Source organism: Leptonychotes weddellii, unplaced genomic scaffold, assembly GCF_054177405.1.
Source record: "Leptonychotes weddellii isolate Sample4059 unplaced genomic scaffold, ASM5417740v2 HiC_scaffold_157, whole genome shotgun sequence".
In the NCBI taxonomy this organism is placed as follows: domain Eukaryota; kingdom Metazoa; phylum Chordata; class Mammalia; order Carnivora; family Phocidae; genus Leptonychotes; species Leptonychotes weddellii.
The window spans coordinates 22,705-47,130 of record NW_027738935.1 but is presented as its reverse complement, the minus strand read 5'-3'; the positions used below and the strand labels follow the sequence as shown (position 1 = coordinate 47,130).

The 24,426-nt window shown below is 36.0% G+C and overlaps 1 protein-coding gene and 1 pseudogene across 2 annotated transcripts in view; one reads left to right on the top strand and one right to left on the bottom strand.

Annotated features, from left to right (window-relative positions):
• LOC102746074 (eukaryotic translation initiation factor 2A) overlaps positions 1 to 24,178 on the top strand; it is a 36,138-nt gene extending 11,960 nt beyond the window's left edge. The window contains exons 3-14 of one of the 2 annotated variants that reach the window (XM_081809936.1): positions 1,912 to 1,986; positions 5,288 to 5,406; positions 6,400 to 6,499; positions 6,844 to 6,926; positions 8,445 to 8,518; positions 8,656 to 8,800; positions 8,984 to 9,100; positions 11,938 to 12,509; positions 15,836 to 15,949; positions 22,206 to 22,334; positions 23,114 to 23,179; positions 23,782 to 24,178. In XM_081809936.1, coding sequence (XP_081666062.1) covers positions 1,912 to 1,986; positions 5,288 to 5,406; positions 6,400 to 6,499; positions 6,844 to 6,926; positions 8,445 to 8,518; positions 8,656 to 8,800; positions 8,984 to 9,100; positions 11,938 to 12,509; positions 15,836 to 15,949; positions 22,206 to 22,334; positions 23,114 to 23,179; positions 23,782 to 23,847 — 1,660 coding nt within the window. In that variant the 3' untranslated portion in view covers positions 23,848 to 24,178. The remainder of the gene's footprint in view (positions 1 to 1,911; positions 1,987 to 5,287; positions 5,407 to 6,399; positions 6,500 to 6,843; positions 6,927 to 8,444; positions 8,519 to 8,655; positions 8,801 to 8,983; positions 9,101 to 11,937; positions 12,510 to 15,835; positions 15,950 to 22,205; positions 22,335 to 23,113; positions 23,180 to 23,781) is intronic. The other variant, XM_081809937.1, reaches the window with a different exon arrangement.
• On the bottom strand, positions 20,181 to 21,794 carry LOC102746259 (glycine cleavage system H protein, mitochondrial pseudogene; annotated as a pseudogene).
• Positions 24,179 to 24,426: the final 248 nt, after the last annotated feature.

Below are 24,426 nucleotides of genomic sequence, written 5' to 3'. Positions count from 1 at the left end.
ATGCATATTGATATTTGAAAAGCACTGCTCTAGTAAACAAGTCTGTGTCAAAGCTTTTGTGCTGCATGCACTTCACTGGGGCGTATAATCCCAAGGCAGCAGGAATGTGGGCGGGGGGTGGTGGAACCAAGAGAAGGGAATAAGTAAAGGAAGAAGTGAAAGCAAATATAATGTGAGGTGCACTGAGCTGACCACAAATGCACAAAATATAGCCAGGCTGCTTGGTGATGCAAAATGTCTCTGGAGAGGCTATAAGGCACCACAGTGCCTCAGAACATTCAGTTGTGGAGAGGAAGCATAAGAAATGTTATCTGCAGCCAGAGCCTCTTTTGGTCTATTCAGGTTGAGTTTGAGTGTCGGAGCTCCTCTTCCTGCTGCTGCAATAGGCGTAGTGGAAGCCCTGCTAAAATGCGGCCTTCACTCCTAGAGAGTCTGAGACAACCAGTGGTGTTAGGAGATGAGGTGGCCAGGTCTCTTCATTGAATAACTGAGGCCTGGAAGCAGGAAAGGTAAGGTGAATCTGAGGAGGCACACACATAATGAGTCCAGGACAGTCTCAGCATCACTAAGAGTAGAACGAGGAGACAGCACGTATCTCCTGGTGGGTAGTAATGGGAACTCCGTGACACTTAACCTTCTATGCAGGTTGAAATAAAAAACAACCTGATTTTAGTCAAGCTTTTAGATGAGTGGTTCTCAAATTTGGCTGCATGCTAGAATGACATGGGGAGCTTTTAAAAACCTGGGTATCCAAGGATTGGGTATTAAATGAAATAAGTTGCAGCACAAGTGTAGAATGGAGGACCTCTTGGTGATAGTTGTTTATGTGAGAAGAGGACAAAAAATGGGTCAGTAACTACAAGCTGAGGCTAAACTACCATTATTATGTGATTGCAGAAACACGAGTGTCATCTTCAGATGAATTAATAATGTAAATATAGTATCCAGTTTAAGGGGGATGTACTGCTCAGTTCTCAGTGCTTGTTATTTAATAATTCAAATGGCTGTGGACTTCTACATGTGCCCACATACACATTTCTGTTTGTGTGTTCCTTAGCACTGGGAGATGTACTCCTAGTAGCCATCTCCAGTTGAGAGATAGAGTACTTAAGAGTTTTGTGGGTTTTTTTTTAAGATTTTATTTATTTATTTGACAGAGAGAGACACAACGAGAGAGGGAACACAAGCAGGGGGAGTGGGAGAGGGAGAAGCAGGCTTCTCGCTGAGCAGGGAGCCCGATGCGGGGCTTGATCCCGGGACCCAGGGATCATGACCTGAGCCGAAGGCAGACGCTTAATGACTGAGCCACCCAGGCGCCCCAAAGTTTTGATCACTGGATAGAATATTGCCAAGAAGTCTGATTTCCTAGGTCTGTTTTTATAGAGAATCTGACGTCCACACTTACTTAGTGTGAAGATCCTCTTATTGTTGTTACACTTCCTGTCTCTATACATCAGAAATTGATGGAAGATCTTTGTCCTTCAAATCCAGGGGCACTTCTTGGCGACTTGAGGATATTCTATCCAGTTATGTTGTTATGCAGGTGATCTGGAGAATTCCTCACAAAGTCTCCATATTGAAATCCTTCAGCCCTCTCAAGGTTAGGCCTGACAGTTAGTGACTTCCACGTTCACTTACATTTTTGAGTTTTCATACAAACTGGTTATTCACCCAAAAGAGCTCCGTTTTCTTCTTAAGATTGATCTGTTGATCAATTTCCACCTTACTTTACAGTGGTTGTTGGCACTGCATTGTAAGAGATAAGGCATTTGGTAGACTAAAGCATTTTGGAATTACTTCTTAAATTTATGTAAATTCATAATCATTAAATTAGTAGTAAGTGTAAATTTTTAATCACAGTTTTTTGAAAAGTATTAATGCTTATTAAACTTTCTTTCTTGTCATTTTCAGGGAATCTGGGAAAAATTGCAAAGTCTATACCTTTAGTAAGGATGGCACCTTGTTTGCCTGGGGCAACGGAGAAAAGTTAGTGTTTCTTTATATAACATATTTTATGTGTGTATCATCAGTATAAAACATAAGTGGCATTATTTGAATTACATGTGTTTGGGTGTCGTTAATAAAGTCCATCTTTTAATGTCATGATGTACTTAGGTATTATCTCCGACGCAACTCCCATAGAACTCTAAAGTTATTAGCTTCTATTTATGTGCCATGACTTGACTTACCTTGTTTCTTAGGATTAAAAAGTAATATATGAAAAGGGGCAATTAATTTAATGCTGGAGAAGCTGAGAAGTTTTAAATAGTGCTCTAGTTAGTGGTTAGGGTTTCTTAAGTTCTGTACTAACACTTAGAGAGTAATTCTCTTTGCTTGCTTACCTTAGACTTAGATACGTATATCTTTGCTATTAAATTAGTAACAACTGTCTACAATTATTTCTATGAGTTTATTATATATGAAAGTATGTCATTTTAGTATTTTATAAATTATTCAAAAGTATATTAGTATAGTCTGTATTATATAAAATAATCAGATTACAAAATTGGTTTTGCAAAAGAAAAAGTTCTGATTAAATACTCATAATTTTGCTAAGAAAATCACTCTTAATTTTTCCATAGTCACTACAACATTTCAGTTCAAAGAACCAGGAAAATGCCTAAATATTTGTTGCTTGATTTAAAGTTATTTTTGTTGTTGTTAACCAGATGTAATACCTTAGGGTTTTTGTTTTTTCTTTTTTAGATTTTTTAAAAAGATTTTATTTATTTATTTATTTGAGAGAGACAGCAAGAGAGGGAACACAAGCAGGGGGAGTGGGAGAGGGGTAAGCAGGCTTTCTGCTGAGCAGAGAGCCCGATGTGGGCCTCGATCCCAGGACCCTGGGATCATGACCTGAGCCGAAGGCAGATGCTTAACCGACTAAGCTACCCAGGTGTCCCTACCTTAGGTTTTTTAAAAAGGAGAAAATGTATGCATTTGTATGAAAAGTACATTTTAAATGTTGTTTCTTACATAGTGGTGATGGATTCTGAAGTCAGATTGGATTAAACACATGATTTTTAAAAATTAATGCTAAAAAGATTGTGTTGAATTAGATGATTCACTTTTATTTATTTATTTATTTTTAAGATTTTATTTATTTATTTGACAGAGAGAGACACAGCAAGAGAGGGAACACAAGCAGGGAGAGTGGAACAGGGAGAAGCAGGCTTCCTGCTGAGCAGGGAGTCCGATGCGGGGCTCGATCCCAGGACCCTGGGATCATGACCTGAGCCGAAGGCTGACGCTTAACTGACTGAGCCACACAGGCACCCCTCACTTTTTTTTTAGATGATTCACTTTTTATGACTATGAGTAGCTGGCAGAATTAGTTATTGTAATTAAAAATGTTAATCACTTCATTATTTTTTTAAGTTATTGAATCCAGCCAGTACACCACTACTCATAAATTATTAAGAATATAATCATATTGGGGGTGCCTGGGTGGGTCAGTCAGTTGAGCATTTGGCTCTTGATTTTGGCTCAAGTCATCTCAGGGTCCTGGGATCAAGCCCCGTGTTGGGGTCTGCACGTGACGCAGAGTGTGCTTGTCCCTCTCCCTCTACTCCTCCCTCCCCCGTTCGCTCTCCCTCTCTCAAAGAATGAATGCAGTCTTTAAAAAAAAAAAAAAGAATATAATCATATTGGGCCTTATCCACAATGTTAACAGACAGTCTTAATCTCAGTCTCAAAGAATGTACTCTCAAATTTTCTTATTTTTGGTGTAACCTATTGTCGGTGTTTGAGTTTTATTTTTTAAAATCTATATTTTAGTTTGAGTAATGAGTTAATAGAAATTTACTCTCAACTCTAATGGGACATACCATACTTCCTCTCATTGTCTATTATCTTTTTGAGGTATCCCTTATTCTACTAGCTTAGAGTTGGTTGAATAAGTCTGTTTTCACCTTCACAGTTATTTTATATATTTCATATCCCCATTGGCTTTCTATTGGATTCAACTTTGAACCCTTTTAATATGTGCCCATTTGTTATGTCCATCTTTTTAATAGATATTTTCTATCCCTGGTTCTAGCATTTACTTCCTTAAAGTGCTGTGGCCACAACAACATATAATGTTCCTGGGGCCAAGAGAAACAGATGTAGTGTATTGATTGTGGTCTTTGCTGAGGTCATAGTTAATTAATCAGAAACTATAACTGATTTTTCCTTAAATATCTGGGGTTTTTTAGTATAAATAAATACTCTTTATTAAACTAAGAATAGCTGTTAAAAGCTATCAACAACAACAAAAAAAGTTTCATGTAATTCTAAAATTTGTAGTTTATAGTAACTTGTAAAGAATCCTGTGTATTTGTGTGTGTATGTGTGTGTGTGTGTGTGTGTGTGTGTTTAAACAGTATGCAGTAATCTTTCTGTAATGGAAATCTTTTACCAATTTCTGCTTATCCTAAACCAGTGGCACAAACTTGAGTAGGCCAAAGTAACTTTAAGCAATTTCTAAAGTAAGATGGAGTATCTTTTTTTTTTTTTTTTTAACCCCAAAGAGTACATAAGATAAGTCAAGCCAAACTGGTTTTAAAACTTGACTCTGGTATTTATCAGTGGTATGATCTTGGAGAAATCATCAAATCATTTATTTTTCTAAGCCTCACTTTTACCATTTGTAAAATAGAGATGATAATACCTATCTTGTAAGTCTCTGTGAGGATTAAATGTGAAAACGTTTGTACATAAAGTGGTTAGATCAGAACGTGGTTCACAGAAAGCATCCAAAAAATGGAACTGCTTTTATTATACAATTATTATAATTTTTATCATTATCATATCATAGTAAGTCTTATCTTTTGGAGATTGCTTCTGAGATTTTAAGATTTTGCTGTTCTGAGACAGCAAAAGTCTCCTTGATTTCACGGCTGCTACAACTTCCATTTAGTCAAATTAAAAAATATACTTTTGGTTTAGCACCTCTGTTTTCCCTTGGTTTGATATACCTCAGCTTATCTGTAGGTTAGTTCTGTGTCCACTTAAAGGCCTGTTGTTTTCTTTTCAGCTAAAAATGGAATCATCTATTATATACTTCTGCTAAGTCTGTATTTCCTAATACTAACCTTATATAGGGGCATTTTGGTAAAAGGTACACTTAGTTTTTGTTGTTGTTAAGGTGTTTATTGGATATTTTCTAGAATTAACTGAAAATTGATTTTTATGAAAATGACCACTTTATAGCAATCTGTATTTGAGAAGAGGCATGAATGTTTTGGATAGTGCTGGCTATTTTAAAACAGTATTTCATTGCTGAAGTAATTTCTTTTGAAACCAGAATAAATGTTATCAATGTCACTAACAAGGGATTGCTGCACTCCTTCGACCTCCCAAAGGCAGTTTGCCTTGAGTTTTCACCAAAAAACACTGTCCTGGCAACGTGGCAGCCTTATACTAGTAAGTATTTTCCAATTGTAAAAATATTGACAGGACCAATTCAATTCAGTGGGGAAAAAAAGAGAAGGTTTATAACCTTATACGAAAGTAATTAATCATTAGATAGTAAATAGTGTTTGTATCTTTACTGAGCAGTGAATCTTGTATTGCCCCAATATAATGTACTTTAAGTAATTTCAAATTAGTGAAAAGATTCATCATGGGATAGAGAAAAAGAAAAAGCTCAAATGAATAATCACTGGATGGAGAAGATCTCAAAAATTAAGGATAATAATGACCCTTAAATGAAAAATGTTTTAAATAATCATTGTCAATCAAAGAGGAAGTATAATAGACACAATATGTAAGAAATGTGTATGATGTGACAAAGAGTAGGGAATGGTGTGCCATTTTTTAACATATATAAAGACAAGATAGTATGTTATATGGCTGTGCTTCATGGATGAATAATAATTTAGAACTGGTATAGGGGCTTTTTAAACATGTTTTAATAATGTGGGCATTGTTGAGTTAAATATATAATAGTCCATTGTTGGGTTATAAACCCTCTAGGTTTATTCTTCCAAGAGACATAGACTTGAATGAATCTTCACTTCCAAGTAAATAAAAGGGAAATTGAGAATCATGAGTAGTATATGTAACTTCGTGTGTTTGTGTGTTTGACTTACACACATGAGATTTCATAATAAGAGAATTTAATCCATTTAACTGCAAACCATGTCAAACTTAGTAAACAAGTGTCTTAAGTATTCTTAAAATCTATAGTAATTAACTCATTTCAGAAATGCTGAACTTTTGCTCAAACAGCTGTCATGTTGTCCATAGCTTTAGGAATGGATGATTAAATACATAATTAAAGCTAAAAGGGAAAGTTGATTTAAAGCAACTCTTTTACTTGATCTTTATAATCTTGTTCAAAGTTGTTCTAAGAATGAATTCTTTTTACTAGTGTTAGGAGACAATTACTGCAAAAAAATTTTGTTTTTATTTTAGCTTCTAAAGATGGCACAGCTGGAATACCCAACCTACAACTTTATGATGTGAAAACGGGTACATGTTTGAAGTCTTTCATCCAGAAAAAAATGCAAAATTGGTAAATAAATGTTTTAAAATACTGATTATTTACAAAATATTTTAAATATCTTCATTGTATAATATTTCTTCTCAGGTATTCGTATAGAAAATAACTTGTCAGACCAAAATCTAGATCTTTAGGGATTTTGTATGTGGGAATGTAATAGAGGAAAAACTTGACCTTACTTTTGTTTAGTATTTGAATGAAAAAGAATATCTTTCTAGTACAAATTCTACTAGGATCTGACTTGACATCAATTTATAAGTATTTTTCCTTAAATAGAATTATCACAAACTTCAACATGTTAACATGTGAGGTTATACCTGTCTAAATTTTGTTCACATTCTTTCTTTTCAACATAGGTGTCCCTCTTGGTCAGAAGATGAAACTATCTGTGCCCGAAATGTTAACAACGAAGTTCACTTCTTTGAAAACAACAATTTTAGTATGAAAATATATATGAAATAAATTTATTATGTACTATAAATGTATATAGTTTTATTGCCTTATATGGTATCATAGGCTCCTCCTAAATACTGTTAATATTTTAATAATTGCTGTTATATTAATTCATTTGAATAACTTTTATAAGTCTAAGTGCTAACTAAAGAAATTCTATAACAAAGATTTTCTTTTAAAATAAGCTTTTATTATCTAATAATTGCTATTAAATTAAGACATTTACATAAAGACATTGTATTAACTCTTTCTGAGTTTAGTTGCTATTGAAATTCTGTGATACAAATTTTTTAAATGTTTTATTATGTAGAATTTGAAACATAAAAGTAGACACCTAGTCCCAATAACCTTCAACCCATTGTCAGTCCTACCTCATCCATACATCTCTCTACCTAACACCTCTCTTACTCTGCTAAAGCAGATCCTAGACATAACATGATTTTTCCTATAAATATCTCAGTATGTATCTTTGAAGATTAGGGCTCTTTAATTTTTTAAAACTTAGCCACAATACCATTATCACAGATTATAAAATATCTGGTCAGTGTTCAAATTCTGATAATTGCAAATGTTATAATTTTTTTTTAAACGTGGGCTCCAAATAAGGTTCCTCACATTGCAAATTGATACATATATCTTTTAAGCTTCTTTTAAGCTATAGGTTCCCTTTCCATCTCTTCCACACTGTGTGGGAACAACACAGACCTACACTTGAATTCCTATCCGGTCACTTACTAGCTGGGTGACCTTGGTGAGTAATGGGACTGCACATCTAACTCTCACTGATTGATTTTTATCAGTGGGAGTGCCCCCCCTTGAGATTTATTATTAAAGAAACAAGGTTATTTTTCATATATCTTCTCATAGTTAAGTTTTGCTACTGTATCCTGTCCTATAGTTTAACATGTTCATCTGTCCCCTAAATAGCTACTTGGATCTAGAACTGCTAGGCTTCAGATTCTTCTTTTTTGGGGAGATGAGGGCAAGTCTACCTCATAAGTGGTGCTCAATTCTTTCATCAAGAAGCACATAACATCTTATGGTCTTTAATTTCGTAGGATTAGCTGACATTAATGTTCATTGCCTAGGTCCATTATTTCATGAGTGGTTACAAATTGGTGATTTTCCAAGTCTCCCCACCTCCCCTATCTCTTATAAGCTATATTACTTCTATAGAGAAATTCCCCCACCTACTACTTGGTTACCTAGTGGTACCATTTATATAGGAAAGAGCACTGTTCTCTTAAAATCAGTCAGTGGGAGTTAGATGTGCAGTCTCGTTACTTACCAAGGTCTCCCCGTTTGTAAGTGACTGGGTAGGAATTCAGGTGTAGGTCTGTGTTGTCCCTACTCCACCTTGTCTCCACCATGCTGCCTTACCTACATGAGACTACAATGAGTAGTATCCATGTATAGTTACATTAATCTTTTATAATGCATTCAGAATTGATCATGTTCCTATTAGCTTCTCTCTTCCATCTAACACTATTTCCTTTTTTTTTAGACACAATTGCAAATAAATTGCATTTGCAAAAAATTAATGATTTTGTGTTATCACCTGGACCCCAACCTTACAAGGTAATTTCTGTGTTTTTGTTCATGTGGAATGTTATTAGATTAAACCTTTTCCTGGTTCTTAGTGACTGTAAAAGCATGTCCATCTTAGTTTATATGCCTCAAAAAACGAAGTGATGATTTATATGTGTGTATTTCAGGTGGCTGTCTATGTTCCAGGAAGTAAGGGTGCACCTTCATTTGTTAGATTGTATCAGTACCCCAATTTTGATGGACCTCATGCAGCTTTAGCTAATAAAAGTTTCTTTAAAGCTGATAAGGTTACAATGCTATGGAATAAAAAAGGTATGATGATTATATTTTATCTCATTTATCAAGTATTGAGACATACTCCTGTATGTTTAGAAAAAAAGAGTATCAATGCTTATTTAATGAAAATGTGCTCTGTTACATTTTTTAATTTTTTTTTCTTGTCACCATTAGGTTAATTTGTGTTTTAAATCTTAACTAAAGTTTTTACTGTTACAGCTACTGCTGTGTTAGTAATAGCTAGCACAGATGTCGACAAGACAGGAGCATCCTACTATGGAGAACAAACACTGCACTACATTGCAGCAAATGGAGAAAGTGCTGTTGTGCAATTGCGTGAGTATCCCAGTCATCTTCTTGTGATAAAACAATAGAGCACTATGCCATAAAGAGAATCTAATCCAAATTCTTGATCACGTGATAAAACTCAAATATTTTAATAGCCTTTAAGGCGAAATTTCTCTTAGTTAATAAACTTACTGTCATCCCCACACATAGATTATTTTGACAAAATCCAGTTAATTTAGTTCTGGGGAACTTGATAAGTGAAATAATTTCATTGTAGCAACTCTTTGGGGACTTACTTATTATGACAGTAAGTTGGTCTAGTGGGTTTAGCATTGTCTTCAGAACTGAGGAATGTTACCATTTCATCTTTTGTTTTGATGATATAAATTGCTGTAGAATAATACAGTTCTAAAATTCTGGCAACTTCTTGATTTTTCATTTTGAACTGAATATGTAAAAGTAAGATAAACTTCATTATAAAAAAACTATGTATTCCCTTTGAAGTCAGAAAGGAAACAAGGATGACTCCTCTTTCTACTATAATTTAACATTCTGAAAGACCTAGTCAGTGTAACTGATCAAAAGAATAAATACACAATTTTGAAAGGAGAAAACAGAATCATATCTGTGCATGTACATGAAGTCACAGTATAAACAGCCACTTAAAAAACATAATGGAAGGAAAGATCCCATATAGACTAACATAAAGGCAAGAAATAAATAGGACTAATGGGAAGAAAACTTCAAAACTTCTAAGGGACAGAGTGTGACCTTTATTTTTATTTTTATTTTTTTTAAGATTTTATTTATTTGACAGAGAGAGCACAAGCAGAAGGAGAGAGAGGGAGAAGCAGGCTCCCTGTTGAGCAAGGAGCCTGATGTGGGACTCGATCCCAGGACCCTGGGATCATGACCCGGGCTGAAGGCAGCTGCTTAACCGACTGAGCCACCCAGGCGTCCCGAGTGTGACCTTTATTAAGAAGAGTTTTATAGGGGCGCCTGAGTGGCTCAGTTGATTAAGCGTCTGCCTTCAGGTCAGGTCATGATCCCAGGGTCCTGGGATCGAGTCCCACATCGGGCTCCCTGCTCAGCGGGGAGTCTGCTTCTCCCTCTGCTTGTACTCTCTCTCTATCAAATAAATAAGTAAAATCTTAAAAAAAAAAAAGACTTTTATGAAGATGTCATTTCTCTCCAAATTAACCTAAAAATTAAAATGCCGTTAGGTGTTTTTTTTTGAACTAGATAAACTGATTCTAAAGTTGATTTTTTTTTTCCTTTTTTCCTAATCTTTTCTCTTTAATTTATTTGAGAGAGAGAGAGAATGAGCAAGCATGAGCAGGGGGAGGGGCAGAGGGAGAGGGACAAGCAGATGCCCCGCTGAGCGGGGAGTCCAGCACAGGGCTCAATCCCAGGACCCTGACATCATGACGTGACCTAAAGTCAGATGCTTAACTGACTGAGCCACTCAGGCACCCCAACCTTTTTTTCTAATCTTAAAAGTGAAAAAAAGATTTTCTAACAAGGCGGAATAATAAAGGAAAAGTGAATATATAAAATATAGATTTCTAGGGGCACCTGGGTGGCTCAGTCAGTTAAGCCTCTGTGTTTGGCTCAGGTCATGATCCCAGGGTCCTGGGATCAAGTCCTGCATCGGGCTCCCTGCTCAGTGAGGAGTCTGCTTCTCCCTTTCCTCCTGCTTGTGCGCACTTGCTCGCTCTCTCTCTTTCTCAAATAAATAAATAAATAAATATTCTTAAAAAAATATATATAGATTTCTACATTGGTGGGAAGAAAAGCCCATAAATTAAGCAAGACAAACAAAAAATTGGGGAATAAATTTTTTAGATGGACAAGGGATGAATATGAGAAAGGTGAATTTTGTTAATCTATTAAGTAAATAAGTAAAAGACCAATAACTGGAGAGAAAAATAAGCGTGGGACAGTAAAAGTCTGCAGAAACAGAAACAAGATTATGTATAAATATATTAAAAGGTGCTTAGTTTATAATAAAAGAAATAGGAAGACAAGTGAACAGTTTTTCTCTTAGTAGCTTGGCACAGATAAGGCGTGAGGGAGAGTGAGGGGAAAATATGTACTCTCAAGAACTGCTGATGGGGCGCCTAGGTGGCTCAGTCAGAGGAGCATGTGACTCTTGATCTTGGGTTGTGAGTTCAAACCCCACGTTGGGGGTAGAGATTGCTTTAAAAAAAAAAAAAGAATCTTAAAAAAAAATACCTTTTGACAGTATAAAATGGTACAACTTTTCTGAGGGGCATTATGGCCTTATCGAGTAAATGTACACACCTTTGAGCAGCCAGGTTCACTCCTACAGATGTGTCTGTGTACACTCACCGTTGAGAATATACAGGAATACAGTACCAGTGGAAGAGTGAGGCAGATCTTAATGTGCTTATGTGGAAAAATCTCCAAGATAGGGTACTAAATGAAACAGCAAAGAACTTTAGTGTGAGTGTGTATGTGTGTTTAAGAGAGATGCTTAATTTAAACAAAAATACTCTGAAAGCATATACAAGGAATATAATAGAGGGTTGCCTTTTTGTAGAGGGTCTTAATTAGTGGCATATCATTTTGTTCCTGTGTGCCTACATTACCTCTTCTAATGAAAACTAGTTTATTAATAGGACTAATAATGTATGTTTCTATGAGCCTACAGTGCCAAAATGTTTAAAAGAAATTAAGATAAAGCATTTATCTCCATAGTATATCATATAAAAATATTTTAATTGTAATGTATCTTCTAATTTTTGGATTTTTTTTTTTTTTTTTACTGTTTGACATGTTTATGAGTATTATACGCTTATAACTTGGCTACTATTGTATTCATGTAATGATTTATTGCTAATTTGGGTTTTATATTCTTCTAGCAAAAAATGGTCCCATTTATGATGTCGTTTGGAATTCTAGTTCTACTGAGTTTTGTGCTGTTTATGGTTTTATGCCTGCCAAAGCGACGATTTTCAACTTGAAATGTGATCCTGTGTTTGACTTTGGAACTGGTCCTCGTAATGCAGCCTACTATAGCCCACATGGACATATATTAGTACTAGCTGGATTTGGAAATCTGAGGGGACAAATGGAAGTGTGGGATGTTAAAAACTACAAACTTATTTCTAAACCAGTGGCCTCTGATTCTACCTATTTTGCTTGGTGCCCTGACGGTGAGCATATTTTAACAGCCACGTGTGCTCCCAGGTTACGTGTTAATAATGGGTACAAGATTTGGCATTATACTGGCTCTGTCTTACACAAGTATGATGTGCCGTCAAATGGAGAATTATGGCAGGTTTCTTGGCAGCCATTTTTAGATGGAATATTTCCAGTAAAAACAATAACTTACCAAGCGGTTCCAAGTGATGTACCCAGTGAAGAACCTAAAGTTGCAACAGCTTATAGACCCCCAGCTTTAAGAAATAAGCCAATCACCAATTCCAAACTGGTAAGTAAAGTTTTACTACTTTGGTGGGAAAAGACTTCAGTGTATGGAGTTCTCTAGACCTTTTTCTCATGCATGTTCTTGCGTTACTTAGCACCTGATTAGAATATAAACTCTAGAGTGGAAACCATGGAGGACCTACTGCTGAAGATGGTGAACACCTAACATTGTCAAATTGACAAAGTAGTCAATTTAAAACAGTTTACGTTTTACATCTGTGGGGAAGAGAACAGAGTATGACATACTGGCTTTATAGAGATCATGGACTCAAATTCAGATGCCTGTCAGGCTAGGCTGGTCATGCAAGGCTTTGGTGCCTGGGAGAGAATGGTGAAAGGGAGAGACCATGCCCTCTTTAAAGGCCATAGCAACTGCACAGCAGCAGCCGATTGTTTCCATAGGAGATTTAGGCCCAGTTTGCCAAAATGTTTGATTTTCCAAGACAAAACAAGTCTGGATGCTTATGTAAAATTTCTCAATTTTTGAAACACTGTTGGTCAAACAAAACATACTTGTTTTCCTTAGGCTGTCAGTTCCCATCGGTATCGTAAAGTTAGGACCAGAGCATTGGTCAGATTCTCATCTGCTTTAAAATGTTAGCATTTTGGAGCTCAGGGGAAGCATTTATTAATGACCTGAGTCTCTGGGATGATGTTAAGGAATAAAGTTGCTCTGTAAGAATGAACAACAATATTACTGGTATTATAAAGGTGGCCATACAATAGGTGTAAACTGGAACCAAGAAAACAGGGATATATAGTCACTTAAATATTAGGCACTCAGGGAAGTAGATACTTTTTCAGAGGATAAATATTCCTATGCCTCCCTCATGCCACTCCTAACCTTCTCAAAAACAAAAACAAAAGAATAACCCTTCTTCCTCCACAAAATCTAGCAGCGGTCTATAACTTCTTAACTTCACTGAAATGTTCTGTTTAAACATTTTTGTTGTATTATTTACTAAAAGCATATAAAAGTTATGAACAAATTAAGCCCCATTTATGATATTTGGCATTTAGGTTAAAATTTGTCTTCTCTCTATATTAAAGTTTTCCTTACCTAAGATAAAAACAGAAGAAACCTCAACATATCCTGCTTTCTAAATATCTATATGGTAGCACAAGAGGAATAAATTCTGAATCAGTATATATTTTTATTCTCTGATTCATAAAACTAATTTGTCTTGATAGGGAGAGAAAGAGAAATATACTTTGAAAATAGTGATAAAACTTGGTAAGAAAGTCTTAAAGCCAACATTGTTTTAAGATTTAAGATTTCCACTAAATTTTTGTTTTTGTATGTGACATGGTGATTATGTGATCCTATCAAATCATTTTAGTTGAAGGAACCACATGCCCAGTGAGAAATTTTTGTGTCAAATTCCAGAAATGAGCTAAATGGCAAAAAATACTGTCAAGAAATTACCCGAAACAAAGACATTCTAGTAAATAACTTCACAAAGGAGGAGGGTTAATTAGTAAAAGGGAAAAAAAAAAAGATGGGATTCTCTCTCAAGAAAAAACTTACTTTTTTTATAAATAAAAATTCACATATGAATTACACTGAGGTATTTCTTGGCTTTCCAAAAAAACCCCTTCACTTTTATAATGTATTCATCAAAACAGACCCATAATAATTGATATAAATGAAAAAACAAATGAAATTATGTACAGTGGGCACAGTACTAAAGCCAAAAAAGCTCATGATCCCTAGTAGCCGTGTGGATTTTTTGTGTGTGTCTGAAATGAAAGTCTGTCAGTGACTGCATCATGTTCATAGTGTAGAAGACCTTATAATGCGTCCTTCTTTACTTCATTTTTAATTGCTTTGTCATTTTTTTTGAGGTTCTTATGACTAGAAACTTCTCACCCAAAGCAAGGTACTGTAGGAGAGCCCGCTATGGAAAGAATTTTGATGTATAAAACAAATGTTCAGCAAGTACTGCTGTGTCTTAACTAACGTATGCAGTGTGGATAACAAAGAAGTAAAAGAGACTTGCCATCAAATTGTCTGTTCTACAAGTGTGGGTTCTCAAATATTCAGTTACTGCAGGTAGAGCATGTACACACACAGAACTTTGATGACCTGAAGTAGTTGATGCAGCTAAGATAGTCACAGTATGGTTTCTTATTTCTTCCTCTGTATCTTCAGTGTTTGAGCCCTGCCCATTTCCTCATAGCACTTATAAGTACCACGTGGATCTGAGATCTAGTACTTAAGAAGCTTCATGGAGATCTGGTTCTTTTGATGTGCTGAGTATGATAGAGTCTAAGAGACAGTTAACACTGAGATAGCAGCAGTTTGGAGGGAAATCAGTAAGTAAACGTGAACCTGTTAAGAAGCTGTATAGTTCCATCACACATGCTCCCTGTTGCCTCAAGCAACTGTGGAGATGACTTAAACCTGTGTATGTGTATTTTTTTTATTGAAATATAACTGATATGTAAAATTGCAAGATATTTAAAGTGTACATCATGGTGTTTTGATATAGGTTTACATTATGAGAGGATTCCTCCCATCTAGTTAGTTAATGAATCTATCACCTCGCTTTTTTTTTTTTTTTTTTTTGGTGGTGAAAATATTTGAGTTCTCAGCAAATTTCAGTTATACGATAGTGTTATCCACCATAGTCACCATGTTTTATACCAGCTCCTCCTTGATCCTATCCTTAATTCACCCTTTCTGGTGTGGAATATAGTTGATGGGTGGTTATATAAATATCTCATGATGGAAATGATTATCTGTTTTTTTTATTATAGTCTGAAGTTTTTTGTGGGCCTCTTCATTATGTTAATCCTGGATTTACAAATATGCAGTTACCACTTCCTATTTGGTATTTTTTCTCCTGGTCTGTTTTAGTTTTTAATTTGCTTTTATTTTTAAGCTTCTAATCTCTGATTTTGCATGTAAAGACCTAGAAGTAATTCTTTGTGCAAAGAAAGCAAATGAGGCAATTGGGTTTCTGTTGGCAGTAGTCAGATCCCAAAAGATCCCGGAAGAAGCTGTTGTTAGTATCTAATTTCATATGAAGCATGTGTCAGTAATAGTACTAAGAAAAGTTCCATTGTTTAACAAAGCTATACAGTATTTTGCCAGCACTTGTATAACTGAAAGACATCATATATCAACTAATAGGAAGATACTCATTAAATCCATCCTTGACAGTTGGAGTGTGTCTACTACTGATACGAGTTTTGAAATATTCTTTACCAGTGATCTGAAATTTAATAAAATGTTTATCCCACACCAACAAAATTGTATAATTTGTGATACATGTTTTTAAAAGCATGGATTCCATTTCACAATCGTTTGTTTCACATTTTCCACAGCATGAGGAGGAACCACCTCAGAATATGAAACCACAAGCAGGAAATGATAAGCCATTATCAAAAACAGCCCTTAAAAATCAAAGGAAGCATGAGGCTAAGAAAGCTGCAAAACAGGTATTTGGGACACTAATCTTTTCGAAACAAAATAAGCAAAATTGGTTAAATTAGCTTAATTTAAGCCTCAAAGTTTAAAGATTATAGTCCTAAAGATTTGACTATTATGGGTTTTTTGGTTTTTTGTTTTTTTTTTAAGATTTATTTATTTAGGGGCACCTGGGTGGCTCAGATGGTTAAGCCCTCGGCTCAGGTGATGATCCCAGTGTCCTGGGATCTGGCTCAGTGGGGAGTCTGCTTCTCCCACTCCCTCTGCCTCTCCCCCTGCTCATGGTCTCTCTCTCTGTATCTTTCAGTCTCAAATAAATAAATAAAATCCTTAAAAAAATTTTTTTTGAAAAAAAGATTTATTTATTTGAAAGAGAATGCATGCACGTGCACACGAGTAGGGGCAAGGGCAGAGGGAGAGGGGGAGAGAGAATCCTCAAGCAGACTCCTATGCTGAGCACAGAGCCTGACAATGCGGACAACATGGAGCTTAATCCCAGGACCCTGAGATCATGCTCTGAGCCCAAATCAGGAGTCGGCAGGCTGCTTAACCAGCTGAACTGCCCAGGCACCCCAACACTTGACTACTGTGTTATAAAATGTAGTTGGAGTTAGACTTAAATAGCCAGAATGCCTTTTCTTTTGTGTTTGCCTATGAATTTCTGAGTAGTTCTGTTTGTATAATGAGGAAGTGAGGAAAGTGGATCTGGCCTTAAAACCTTAAACCCTAATGGGATTGTGTAGTGTGTTACTTGTTATAGACCCTTCTGTTGAAGCCAGTGTGAAGTGGTATGGTTTGCTCTCTGAAAGCGTATGTTTGTTAAGAGAGATCAGAAATTGCATGACCATAAAGCCATTTTGTTACTCAGTATAACATTACTATAGGAAATTGTTCAACTGGGAGTCTAAACACCAGAAGTACCCAAAACAATGGAATTGTTCTAAAATAATTTTTTATGTGATTTTATAGTTGAAAAACCATACCAGTGTAATAACTGATAAATTATGATTGTGTATGGCTTATGGTGATAGTGCAATCAGCTAGGCTAGGAGTATCTGGTTAGTGAAATCATCATGACCACATTTTTAAGATTCAGATAATGCAGACTTGCTAGTAATGGTTGAATTTTGACAATTCTAGATTGTTTATGTGTTTTGGTAGGCAATTACTATTTTAAGGCATAGAATTGCATTATGCAACCATAGTCTGCTGAAATCTGAGCTTTAAAAAAAAATCAGTGTGCTCTTTTGTAGTTAATATATTTCATCTCCAGAAATATCTTTTTTTTTTTAAGATTTTATTTATCTATTTGACAAACACAGCGAGAGAGGGAACACAAGCAGGGGGAGAGGGAGAAGCAGGCTTCCCGCAGAGAAGGGAGCCCGATGCGGGACTTGATCCCAGGACCCTGGGATCATGACCTGAGCGGACAGCAGACGCTTAACGACTGAGCCACCCAGGAGCCCCTCCAGAAATATCTTTAAATAGGTCAGGTTTAGATCTTTCTTTTTTTTTTTTTTTTTTAAAGATTTTATTTATTTGACAGAGAGAGACACAGTGAGAGGGAACACAAGCAGGGGGAGTGGGAGAGGGAGAAGCAGGCCTCCCGCGGAGCAGGGAGCCCGATGCGGGGCTCGATCCCAGGACCCCGGGATCACGACCTGAGCCGAAGGCAGACGCTTAACGACTGAGCCACCCAGGCGCCCGGTCAGGTTTAGATCATTCTAAGCATAATGATCTATTCCATGGGGCGCCTGGGTGGCTCAGTTGGTTAAGCGACTGCCTTCGGCTCAGGTCATGATCCTGGAGTCCCGGGATCGAGTCCCGCATCGGGCTTCCTGCTCGGCGGGGAGTCTGCTTCTCCCTCTGACCCTCCTCTCTCTCATGCTCTCTGTCTCTCACTCTCTCTCTCTCAAATAAATAAATAAAATCTTTAAAAAAAAAAAAAATGATCTATTCCATGTATTTGACTTGTATAAAAGCAGGAATTGTCCTTTCATCATGTGAGTAGAGATCTCTTACTGGCCCTGAATATTACAAGTTAGTAGTATCCTTTTAAGTACTGGTAGATAAGATTTCTTCTTTTTTTTTTCCTAGCTAATATTTTCAGGCATAATTGACAAAAATTGTTAAGTGTACAACGTGATAAGTTGTTATAGGTAAACATTATGAAAAGATGCCCACAGTTGAGTTAATTAACACATCCATCACTTTACACATTTACTTTTTGAGAGGTGAGGACACTGAAGTTCTACTCTTTAGCAAACTTCAGTTATACAGTACAGTATTATCAGCTGTGGTCACCATGTTACATATTAGGTCCTCAGACTTTATTCATCTTATAACTGGAAGTTTGTACCCTTTTACCAGTCTGTCCCCATTCCCCCCACTCCATAGCCCCTGGCAACCACCATTCTAATCTTTGTTTCTAAGAGTTTGACTTTATTTTGAATAGATTCCACATATAAGTGATACCATCCAGTGTTTTCTTTCACAGTCTGGCTTATTTCACTTAGCATAATCCCTCCAGGTTCATTCATGTTGTTGCAAATGGTAAGATTTCCCTTTTTTTTTTCCTCAAATATTTATTATTTATTTGAGAGAGAGAGAGAGAGAGTGCACTCGAGAGAATACGAGCAGGGGGAGTAGCAGAGGGAGAGGGAGAAGCAGGCTCCCCACTGAGCAAGGAGCCCAATGTGGGGCTCGATCCCAGGACCCAGGATCATGACCTGAGCTAAAGGTAGACGCTTAATCAACTTAAGAATCCTATTTTTATAAATGATGTTTCTTCCTCTTTATTAGAAAATTATTTATTTATTTTAGAAGATTTTTTAAAAGTTTTTATTTGAATTCCAGTTAGTTAACATACAGTGTAATATTAGTTTCAGGTGTACAGTACAGTGATTCAACACTTCCTTACAACACCCAGTGCTCATCACAGCAAGTGCACACCTTAACCCCCATCACCTATTTAACCCATCCCCCGCCCCCCACCTCCCCTCTGGTAACCATCAGTTTGTTCTCTATAGTTAAGAGTCTGTTTCTTGGTTTGCCTCTCTCTCTCTCTTTTTCCCTTTGCTTGTTTGTTTTGTTTCTTAAATTCCACATCTGAGTGAAATCATATGGTATTTGTCTCTCTCTGACTTATCTTGCTTAGCATAATGCTCTCTGGCTCCTTCCATGTCATTGCAAATGGCAAGATTCATTCTTTTTTATGGCTAATAATTCCATTGTATGTATATACCACATCTTCTTTATCCATTCATCAGTCGATGGACACAATCTATTTCCATAATTTGGCTCTTGTAGATAATGGTGCTATAAGCATTGGGGTGTATGTATCCCTTTGTATTAGTATTTTTGTATTCTTGGGTAAATACCTAGTAGTGTGATTGCTGGATCGTAGGGAAGTTCTATTTTTAACTTTTTGAGGAACCTCCATACTGTTTTCCAGAGTGGCTACACTAGTGTACACTCCCACCAATAATGCAAGAGTGTTCCCCTTTATCCACATCCTCACCAACACCTGTTGTTTCTTGTGTTGTTGATTTTAGCCATTCTGACAGGTGTGAGGTGATACCTCATTGTGGTTTTGATTTGTTTCCCTGATGATGAGTGATGTTGAGCATCTTTTCACATGTCTGTTGACCATCTGTGTGTTTTTGGAAAAATGTCTATTGAGATGACTGGTTGGAGTTAGTTATGGTCGTGTGATAGAACAAAGGAAAATGGTCCATGACAAGATCCACTTTCTCAGCCCTCTGAGTTAAGTAATCAAAGATGAAGGAGTCAGAGGTATATAATCTAAACAAGTACTTTTATAAAATGGTGATGACTTTATAAGCTTACGAACTTTACCAAAAGGAATTTAAACTAAGAATTTAATCTTACCATATATGCATCATTTTCAGAGAATGACCAGAATTTAAGTATAATAAGACATTTTAACTTACTCTTGGTTATTTAAAATACGGTAGAAAGTTAAATTTCATATTTCACTTAACTTTAATAGATTTTCAAATGTAGTGACATTAACCTTCTTTCCTAGAAGAAAATTTTCTCAGCTGTTTGCAAACTAAATTTTTAAAATTCTTACTTGATATCAAAAGTGAATTTTGATAGGCAAAGTATCTCTCTTCTCCTTTTACCCACTCTTCTCCTTTAGTTTTCTATTATGAAAATACCGAACTACATATTAGAACTTGTAGGCTTCTTTTTTTTTTTTTTTAAGTTGTTTCATACTAGTTTATTTAGGGGTTCCATTTTCACTCCTCAATAGATTTCTCATATGCTTCTTCACTCATTAATTCATCCAGCTCTGAAGGATTACTGAGTGCTATCTTGATCAGCCAACCATCTTCATAACAAGATTTGTTGACAAGTCCTGGATTTTCTGCAAGAGCTTCATTAATTTCAGTTACTAATCCTGATAGAGGAGAATAGAGTTCACTAGCAGCTTTCACACGTTCCAAAGCCCCGAACTCATCTTGTTTGTTCAGTTTTGTCCCAACTTCACACGGACTACAGTAAACAACATCTCCCAAAGCTTCCTGTGCAAAATTACTGATTCCCACTGTTCCAATACCATTTTCTGTTGTTATTCATTCATGTTTGTGAATTTACGCACGGAGAGCACAGCAGAGCCCGTGCGCAGTGTCTGGACGGCGCCCGCCCTCAGCGCCCAGAGCCGCGGCAGGCAGCGCGCGGTGGGCGCGGAGGCGACGCGCAGACTGCAGGCCACAGCCCGCATGCTCCGCACCACTCGCAGCACCATGTTCACAGAGGTGTGGGGGTCGCAGTGCAAGCGGCTCGGGCACCCCAGCCGGCAGGGGCGGGGCAGGGGCGGGGCCACAACTTCCAGGCTTCTTAAGAGTAGAATCTAAACAGTTTCTTTCTGACTACTTTGTTAAGTGCTTTGCTCAGTAATGCGTTTTTACATAGAAGGTTAGAAATTAATATTTGTTGAATTGGAATGTACAAAAAGTACAACTAACATGACTTTAAAAAGAAAAAGTGACTCCAATTCTATACTCTCCAAAAACTCTCAGGCAGACATTCCTAGATATGAAGATATAGAAGTGATACTGTGTTTCGTGTCCCCCTGGGATGCTTTGGTATTCAGAGCATTTTACCCAGAACTCTGAGTAAGTTTTGGCCTTGGGGCTTTATGTATTCCGCTGGGAACTCTATAAGGAAGAAATAGAAGTCCTATCTTAGGGCCAATAAAGCCTTATATAACTTTTTTCCCCCCCTCTTGTCAAAATGTATGTCTTGTCATAATTACAAAAGGAGAGTAGTTCTTTGACTACTTCATTTATTTAGCATGTGCAGTAAAGCAGGTCTTATGCTGGGGGCACAAACAGAACAATGAACAAAGAAACCTCTGGTATAGTCTAATGGGGGATAGTACAATACACTGTTACAGTAGGAATACATACCACGTATTGTGCAACTAATCCAGTCTTTTGGGTTGGGAGAGAATTTTCCAAAAGGCCTAAAGGATAAATAGGGTCAGCCAGGTAACCTGAAGTTGTTCTAGCACACACAAAGGCCAGGAAACAAGTATATGGCACCTAAGGGGAAATTGAAGTGGTTCAGAATCAGAGGTCTGATCACACTAAGAGCAACCTCCCTTTGAGTTTTCCTTGGCAGAGCTGCACTGATCTGATTATAAATAAATCTCTGTAGGACTTAATCCGGTAACATTATCCATTACATGTACTTGATCATACATACTTATTAGAGTTTTGGAGGACATCGTGAAAGTGAAACTTCAGACACCTTAAATTAGAAGAGCCCCCTCTCACATTTATAAACCATTCATATAGTGGCACATCCCAAAATATCTGAAAATTTGGAATGCTTGTTGGCTGATACCGAAACCTCCTGGTTTTTTCTGCTAAAGTCATTTCATTTCTTTTCATTTGTCCTTTTATTACTAATATAGTATTATTTTTTATTTTATTATTCTACTTTAACTCTAAATTTTAGATCTAGCAAAGTGTTCCCTATGACGATGACATAGTAAAAACCTTTTGGGTGTCTCCTTATACTCTGATTTTCTTTTTTTTTTTAAGTTGTATCTTTCTGTTATGGGACAATGTGGCTACTTCATGAGACCTTCAATTCAGATCATTTATATAAAATGTAGTATAAAAGATAAAATCGCATTTTGGTTTCTGCATTTTATATACCAGGGCTATGTTGATTGAAATACTTTAGTGTTTTCATTTTAGAAAATTGAATTTTTGAAAATATTTCCTGCAGGAAGCAAGAAATGAGAAGAGTCCAGATTTGGCACCTACTCCTGCCCCACAGAGCACACCACGAAATACTATCTCGCAGTCAACCTCTGGAGACCCTGAAATAGACAAAAAAATCAAGAACCTAAAGAAGGTGAGACACTTAAATAAAAGCCAGATGTGCTTATTGAAAGAAATCCATGAGAAATGTATAAAGATGGCATCTAAGAAGTTTGTGTCAGTTCTGATTATCGCTTTCTCACTATGAAATACTATAATTTGGGAATGGCACTGATTTTAGTTCTATTCCCAGATGTCTAATGGCTGTTATTAGTCTTTATTATTGATTTTTGGAGTAATAAGAAATGTACCTTTGTACAGAAATATGCTGAACACTTTTATACTCAGTATTTCATCAGACATTTGTGAGATAGGTAGGAACAGATATTTACCCCAGTTTTGAAGATGAAGAAACAGAAAAAGAAATTTATTAATTTGTCGTATTGCAACCAGTTTGTGATGATGGCCCTGGGGTAAAACCAGGTTTCTAGAGTCTTCCCAGGCTGCATGACAAAGTATCTCTTAAAGCCAAAGACATTGTCTGGATACAATGAAGTGCTGGAATAAGTGGTAAAGTTGGTGATATATTTACATACTTATACATGTACATGTATACCATTACTTGAAAGCTTGAAAATTTTTTTGCCAAATCCCATTTTCTTAATGTACTTAATTTTACATCTAAGTTAAAAAACAAAAAATTTTACCTTGGCATTTTAATAGACTAGCCTTGACCCAAAGGTAAGATAACTGATTCTCCTTATTCATTTTTCCCATTCATGTGATTGAGTTGTTACTAAGAAAATTTGCATTCTGAAATACTGAAATTACTTATTCTTCCTTCTCTTGACTCATTATATTTGATGTTCGCAGAAACTGAAAGCAATCGAACAACTGAAAGAACAAGCAGCAGCTGGAAAACAGCTCGAAAAAAATCAGGTCATTTTTACATGTTTCATTTGTGCATGTAGTCACTACCACTCTTCCCCCTTTTTATTATAAACAATTTTTTAATCAAGTGGGAGAGCGTATAAATTTAAAAACTTATTTTGAAAACATGCCATATATTTGGTAAAATGTTTTTACACTTAAACAGAAAGGATAGGGGAAGATAAGATGTAGATCATGGTGAATGAGAGAATCGCTATTTCCGAGAGGCATACTGAAGCCATTGCTGTTAAAAATAAAGGCAACTTATTAAAATAAACATAAGATTCTCTTCCTTCCTATATTTCAGGTTGCACTGCCCTGTTTGCTCCTTTCTCTCCTTCTGAGGGAAGCCCAATTGTAGAATGGGAAATTTCTTGGACCCTCAGTGTTGCAATAAGACAGCATCTGTCCTTTGCCCCCTTGATTCATACCAAGAAACAAATTAGAGCTTGTTTCTTTGTATTTTTAAATCTGTATTTTCCAGTAGATCTGTTAAAGTGTAAATACTCTTTTTATAAATTTTTTATCCTTTGCTGTTTTGGCTGTAGATCCAATAATTATTTTATTTCATTTCCTATTTAATAACTTTGTTGTTTTAAACTTACTTCTAGTTGGAGAAAATTCAAAAAGAGAAAGCCCTTCTCCAGGAGCTGGAAGATTTGGAATTGGGTATTTAAAGATTCACAGAGAGCAAGTTGTTACCAGAAATCAGTGCAAACACATTTTCTGTTAAACCCATTGGTGGACATGAAATATCCATGTGCCCACATTTAATTTTCATCTATAATTTTAACCATTTATCCAAGATTCTGCATATGTGTGAAGTTACTTAATAATGTCTGTTAAATTGATTTTTACATCCTGCATCCTATACCATGTCAACACATGATAAAGAAAAGAAACACATGAACTTTTTAGTAAGTTTGACAGATTGAAAGACAGTGTCATTGGTTTTTTTATTAGGAGACAGTATTTACCATACATGTGAATAAAAACATTTAAATTTAATCATTGTTCGCTTTGTTATAAGTTCCTAAGTTAACATGTCCTTTATTAATTAATCAGACAAGCTTGGGAAATTTTTCCTTTGAATATATAATATGGCTTTTTTTTATCCTAAAGAATTATTATATTGTCCAAATTTTAAAGAAAAGCCTTAAAAATCTGAATGTACTAAATTGATTATATTTTTTGTAGTATTTGAAATAGTTTTTCTGCTTAGTTCTAAAGTAAATATACTTTAAAAATAGAAAATA